General features: G+C 57.2%; 1 protein-coding gene across 1 annotated transcript; it reads left to right on the top strand.

The window, feature by feature from the left end:
• The first annotated feature begins 3,453 nt into the window (after positions 1–3,453).
• Positions 3,454–6,063, top strand: LOC111139501 (Rab acceptor 1). Its single transcript, XM_022491782.1, has 5 exons — positions 3,454–3,597; positions 3,907–4,119; positions 4,377–4,474; positions 5,624–5,725; positions 5,817–6,063. The coding sequence occupies exons 1-5, from the start codon at positions 3,542–3,544 to the stop codon at positions 5,903–5,905; spliced, it is 558 nt and encodes a 185-aa protein (XP_022347490.1). The 5' UTR covers positions 3,454–3,541; the 3' UTR covers positions 5,906–6,063.
• Positions 6,064–6,428: the final 365 nt, after the last annotated feature.

Raw genomic sequence — 6,428 nt, 5'->3', positions numbered from 1 at the left:
TCTGTCAAATAAATAAATAAAATCTTAAAAAAAAAAAAACCTACAGTACATAACCACCACCCAGATCAAAGTACCGAACATTTCCACCCACCCAGAAAGTTCCTTCATGCCCCTTTCTCGCCCGCGCCCCTCCCCCACCAGAGGCTGCTCTGATTTCTGTCGTCATCCTTTAGTTGCACCTGTTCTGGGACTTCGTGTAAATGAAATCCTACAAGCACGTGGTCGCGTGTGTCCGGCTTCTTGTCCTCGGCACCCCTGTGAGAGTCACCCACATTGTCCCACGTATCGGTTGCTTTAGGACCTTTCTAACAGTGTCCTCCGACGACTCGTGTATGCGTCTCTGTTGGGCTCATGCTTAGGAGAGGGATGGCTGCGGGTGGCACAGGCTGTGTTTCGCTTTAATAAAAGCCGGCCACACCCTTCCCAGAGCTCTCGGGTCATCCCGCATTCCCACCGGCTGTTGTCCGGCGCTTGACTTCCAGCCCTCCTGGCTGGGCTGCGGCAGCTCTTGGCTCCAGGCCGACTTTCTGACCGACCCCAAGACGTGAGTGTGAGTGTGTGCACACGCCCACCGTACCCGACAATTACATTGACCTACATTAGTGCCCAATGGCCTTATGGCCTTTTTCGGAAAAGTGAAAATCCTCTTGGGATTTCTTTCATTCAGCGAAAACGGGTGCTAATGTAGGTCTTTTATCAAAGCGAAGTGGCATGAACTTCTGGAAAGTGGGGCTACTCTTTGCTTTACCCCATTTTGGCTTATGGCAGTTTTCCTAGGAACACTCCGTTTGGGATACTGGGGGCAACCTGTACTCCCATAGACAGCCAAGGTCCAGAGAGGGCAGGGACTTCCCTGAAGTCACACAGCAGAAACACAAGCCAGGTTTCTGATTGTCTGTGCTGAGGTCCTCCTACGTTCCCAGCTCCACTTCCTCCAGGGATCCAAGAGGCAGGAAGGAGGCCTCAGACTGGAGGGTCAGAGCCCATCTCCCACAGACTTTTCAGGGGCCCCCCTATCTCCCACCATCCCCCTAATTCAGGGCCCACCTGCCTTAGGCCCCCTCTCCCTGCCATCTCCTACCATCCCCTGCCTCAAGGACCCTCCCATCTCTCCCACAATCCCAGTTTCAAGGGGCTCCTCTCCCACATTGTCCCTATGCCGAGGCCCCATCTCCTGAGATCCCCTGATTCAGAGCTCCCCACACCCCACTCAGAGGGCTGCTCCCCACAATATCCTTGCTCTGGACACCACTGTCCAAAGCCCATACTGCTCAGCACCTCCTATAAAGAAACCCAACCGGCTCTCCTAACAAAAGCAAACCCAAATTCCCCAAGGTTGGCTGTAGGAGGAGGCCTCCCACTCTCCGTTCCCCAAGATTCATCTCCCTCTTGGGGGCTCTTCTCACCTCTGCTGCCCCCATCTCTTTGAACTCAGGTGCTGCTCCCCCATTAATGCTCTGGGCTAATTGTGCACTCACAGTCCTCCTTTGATTTCCAGAAACTAGCTAGACCCACATGGGAAGCCTGAACAAGATTCCACTAAAGGCCTGGGGGTGACAAAGGGGAAATAAACAGGACCGAGCCAATCTGATCTTTAAACATTCAGCTTTGGCTTGGGACCTTCCCACACAGGGGCCCTCCCTGCCTACTGCTGTACCAGCCCCTATGGCAGAGGCTGCCTCCCCCACCTCATGAGAACGCCCACCAGCAGGCCTCATAGCCCAAACCAGAAGGGAGATGGGTCTCAGAAGACAGCTGGGGTTAAGAGTACCCTGGATATTCCACGGGGGTATTCAACCGTCCCACCAAGCCCTGAAACTTCAGTCCAGGTAAGGGAGCCCAGGCTTCCTGATACTTCCATACACCCATTTCTTTCTTCTTTTTTTTTTTTTTTAAATCACAAGCAGGCAGAGAGGCAGGCAGAGAGAGAGGAGGAAGCAGGCTCCTGCTGAGCAGAGAGCCCGATGCGGGGCTCGATCCCAGGACCCTGAGATCATGACCTGAGCCGAAGGCAGCGGCTTAATCCACTGAGCCACCCAGGCGCCCCCATACACCCATTTCTTGAGGCTCTTCTGGTGCACCCTGTTAGAATTCTGGCCATTTACCCACTACTCACTCAGGGGCAGGGTCAAGAACTGAGAGGGAGCCATGGCTGTGGGAACCAGGGAAAAGAAAAGCCCATGGCTCAGATACCAGCCACGCCTTGGGACATCCAAGGGGCCAGCAGTTCCTAACATCGTTGTTACATTTAGGAAGGTGAGGGGCACCTGGCTGGCTCAGCTGGCAGAATGTGGGACTCTTGATCTTGGGGTTGTGAGTTTGAGCCCCACATTGGGTATGCAGATTACTTAAAATAATTTTTTTAGAAGGTGTAACTCTAGATATAATCAAAGCATTTGTGATGTAATGGCAACAACATCAACTAACATTTATTGAAGAATATCAGGTATCAAGACCCCTCTGAGCACTATACATGGACCATTTAACCGAATCATCATAACCCATGAGTGGGGTACTATCAGGGTTTCCACGGTCCTGATGATGACACTGAGGTTCGGGGAGATCATCACAGCCTAGATTTTCATCTCTAACTCCAGAATCCCAGTTCTTTCAGTTATAACAAATCCCTCTTTCAAAAATTCTCAAACCTGGGGGCACCTGAGTGGCCCAGTCAGTTGAGCACCTGGCTCTTGATTTTGGCTTAGGTCAGGATCTTGAGGTCCCGAAATGGAGCCCCATACTGGGCTCCGCATAGGGCCTGGAGCCTGCTTGAAATTCTCTCCCTCCCCCTCTGCCCTGCTACCCACGCCCACCCACCCCAGCGAATAAATAAATTCTCAACCCTTTCCCAACCCCCTCTTCCTATCTGGGGGGCGGGGGGGGGGGGGGTATCCCAAGGTCCCTAGTCCTAACCCCTCCATCCCTGGGAGCTCAAGGGTATGGGGGGGAGCTTTGCACTCCACCTCAGATACCCCTCCAGCAACCATGGCCCTGTCATTAGCCTCTGCCTCCAGAAAGGAATAGATTTCCACAAATTATCTACAGTCTCGCCATTCAAAACGCGGTCCGTGGACCAGTAGCATCAGCATGACCTAGGAACTTGTTAGGAATGCAGATTAATGGGCTCCACCCCGGTGTTTTTTATGCACCCGAGTCAGGACGACAGTTCCCCACGAGCCCCATTGTACTCTGCAGGGGAGGGAGTACAGGACGACTGCTTCTGCCTTTAGATCTCCCAGGACACCCCGACTCCTGACCACCACCCGCCCCGCTTCTGGAACTACAATTCCCACAATACCCAGAGGGGCTTAGCGTTACTTTACGCGACTGCGTCTCCCAAGGTGTTTCACGAGCCAGACCCTCCGTAACACCATGGGGACTACAACTCCCACAGTGCTCGGCGGCGGATCCACCGCCCCCGGCGGCTCCAGAACGGCGTCGCCACGTCGGCTCCGCTGGGTGGGGCCAGGCTCGGGCCGGGCCGCCGGGATCTGCAGGGCGCTGGGCTCGTTATAGCGGTTCTACCCCTCAGGACGCAGACATGGCGACCGAGAAGGACCAACAGAGGGATTCCGAGCCGGAAGGGCTGAGCGCCACGTGAGCAAGCCGGCTCTAGCCCCCCCACCCCGACCTAAACCCGGGAGACCTGGCCCTCCGCCCCCTCCTCCTTCGGGTCCCGGGAATTCGGGCCTCAGCCTCTAGAGTCTGAGCTCCTGGTCTCCAATTCCAGGACTCTGGAGTCTGGACCCTCCGCCCCCTACTCCTCCGGCATTCAGAAAGCTTGGACCCTTTCCCCTCAGGGCCCCAGAGTCCAGCCCTCACGGCCCCCTTCTTGCTCGGGGGGTGGGGGAGTTGGGGGATCCGGGCTCAACCCCGGTCTACGGCTGACCCGGGGCTGCACACCAGGACCCTGCTGCCGAAACTGATCCCGTCTGGCGCGGGCCGTGAGTGGCTGGAGCGGCGCCGCGCGACCATCCGGCCCTGGGGCTCCTTCGTGGACCAGCGGCGCTTCTCGCGGCCCCGCAACCTGGGCGAGCTGTGCCAGCGCCTCGTTCGCAACGTGGAGTACTACCAGAGCAACTACGTGTTCGTGTTCCTGGGCCTCATCCTCTACTGTGTGTGAGTGCCTCGCCCGCTCCGCACTGAACCCCTTGGGCAGGGCCGGGCCGCGCCCCCACCTGAGAGCCCAGCCCGCGCTGGTCGTCCCCGCCCCCACGGCACGGCTCGGCCAGACCTTTTCACCTAAGGGCCCGGCTCGTACTGCCCCATCAGCCTGGCCGGGACACAGTGTGACCGGATGTGACCTGGTCTTGCCTGGCCTATCCTCCGGTGTAGGTGGTTAGCCGCCTGACCAGTGCCTCCCTACCCTTCTCCAGGGTGACGTCCCCCATGCTGCTGGTGGCTCTGGCAGTTTTCTTTGGCGCCTGCTACATCCTCTATCTGCGCACGTTGCAGTCCAAGTTTGTGCTTTTTGGTGAGAAAGCCCCTGTCCAGACGGTTCCCTGATCCTTCAAATCCTGGTCTTGGAACACAAGCCTTAAACCCCAGACCCCGGTCTGCCCAAGCATAGATTTACACTGGTTCCCCCTAATTCCATCCTTTAAAATCTCAGACACACCAGGTGCTCGCACCCAGTCTCAGAGCCCCCCCCCCCCAGTTGGTTATCTTAAAGCTAGAGATACCCCAGAACCAACTCTTCACCTGGCTCCTGTCCTTTTAAACCTCCTTTTCCTCGCATCCATCCATCCTCCCTCGCCTCTCCGCGGAAAGCATCAGTTGCAGGTACCCACATTGGACACCAGGTGGCGACCTTACGCTGGCCTAGATCTGGGCCCCTGTCCTTTCCAGCTGCCAGGGGCGGGGCCAGAAAGATCTTGGGACTGTTCCAAGAGGGAAACCGGTTTGTGGCTCCTGTGGTCCCAGACTGGCCCTCGGTACCACTGGGATTAAAGAGGGGCCTGCGTCTCTGCCCAGGGGAAGCTCAAGGTTCAGAGTGGCGATATGGAAGAGCTGGGGTCAAGCAGGAAGACCCAAGTCAGGGTCCTTCAGAGGCTTGTCTGTTCTGTCGGTGACACGGGTGGGCTGGCACCTGAGGGCATGTCAGGCAGGCACAGGGCATGGAGGGAGCGCCTGGAGCATGAGACCCTATCCTCCAGTCTGCCCCAAGAAGCCAGAACTCTATATTCTTATGTGAAATCGCTCAGTCCAGCAGCCCCAAATCAGATTCTTGGGGAACAGAGTACAGACTCAAAAAACACATCCACAGATCAGACTTGGCCTTTGGGTGACCCGTTTGAGACTCCTTGTGTATGTGAGTTGGGATGGGAGCAGGAGAGCCGTAGTCTGGGGGAGTGGGAGGTGGGGAGCTTCCTAGCAGAAGTGGGGCTGAAGGGCAGTGAGCATGGTTGGGGTGGGCGGTTGTGGTAAGGAAGGTGCTCTGTTCGGGTGGGCAGTGGGAACGTCAGAGAAACGGGTGAGACCCAGGCTAGGGGGCCTTGGCATGAGGACGATCCTGAGGCTCCCAGAGCTTGTTAACACCAGACTGTTGGTGGGCTATCGGGGGTTTCTTGGGGAGAAGATATGAGTGTTGGAACAGCTGCCCCAATGCCATCTGCACCCCCAGGCCGAGAGGTAACCCCAGCCCATCAGTATGCTCTGGCCGGGGGCGTCTCCTTCCCCTTCTTCTGGCTGGCCGGCGCAGGTTCTGCCGTCTTCTGGGTCCTGGGTGAGTACAGGCTCTGGGATGCCCAGGTGGGCAGGCGGGCGGTGGGGAGCAGGTGAAGGAGTGACACCCTGAACTGCCTGTCTCCCTGCAGGAGCCACCCTCGTGGTGATCGGCTCCCACGCCGCCTTCCACCAGACCGAGGCTGTGGACGGGGAAGAGCTGCAGATGGAGCCTGTGTGAGGGGGACCCTCCAGCCTCCTGAGCCCTCTGCCTTGGCCCCACTCGCCCCCGCCCTGCTCTCCCCTGCCCCGCACTGCCCCTGCCCCGCACCGCCCCGTGCTCCTGGTCAAAGGCCTCCTTGCCATCCCAAGCCCCGGGGTGGGGTGGAGGGTGGGAATGGGGGTGGGGTGGGGTATTCCAGCTGTGGAAATAAAACTGTTACAGCTGTCATTCAGTAGATACTCTCCCAGGGTCTTCTGTTGGCTTGTGCAGGGGTGTGGGGGACTGCAGAGACCCAGATGGAGGGGTCCTCTGGATGGGGAGTTTGATAAGATGAAGGACTACAAAGGAGAGGATGGGGCTTCTGCATGGCTCCGTTGGTTAAGGGCCCAACTCTTGATCTCAGCTCTGGTCTTGATCTCAGGGTTGTGAGTTCAAGCCCCCAGTTGGGCTCCACACTGGCCATGGGCCTACTTTAAATAAATAAACAAATAAACACTTTTTAAAATACAAGATTGGATGGCAAATGGTGGTAAGTGCTGGG

The sequence above is a fragment of the Enhydra lutris genome, unplaced genomic scaffold (assembly GCF_002288905.1).
Source record: "Enhydra lutris kenyoni isolate GAN:26980312 unplaced genomic scaffold, ASM228890v2 scaffoldscaffold110, whole genome shotgun sequence".
Classification (NCBI taxonomy): Eukaryota; Metazoa; Chordata; class Mammalia; order Carnivora; family Mustelidae; genus Enhydra; species Enhydra lutris.
This window is presented reverse-complemented; position numbering and strand designations above follow the sequence as displayed.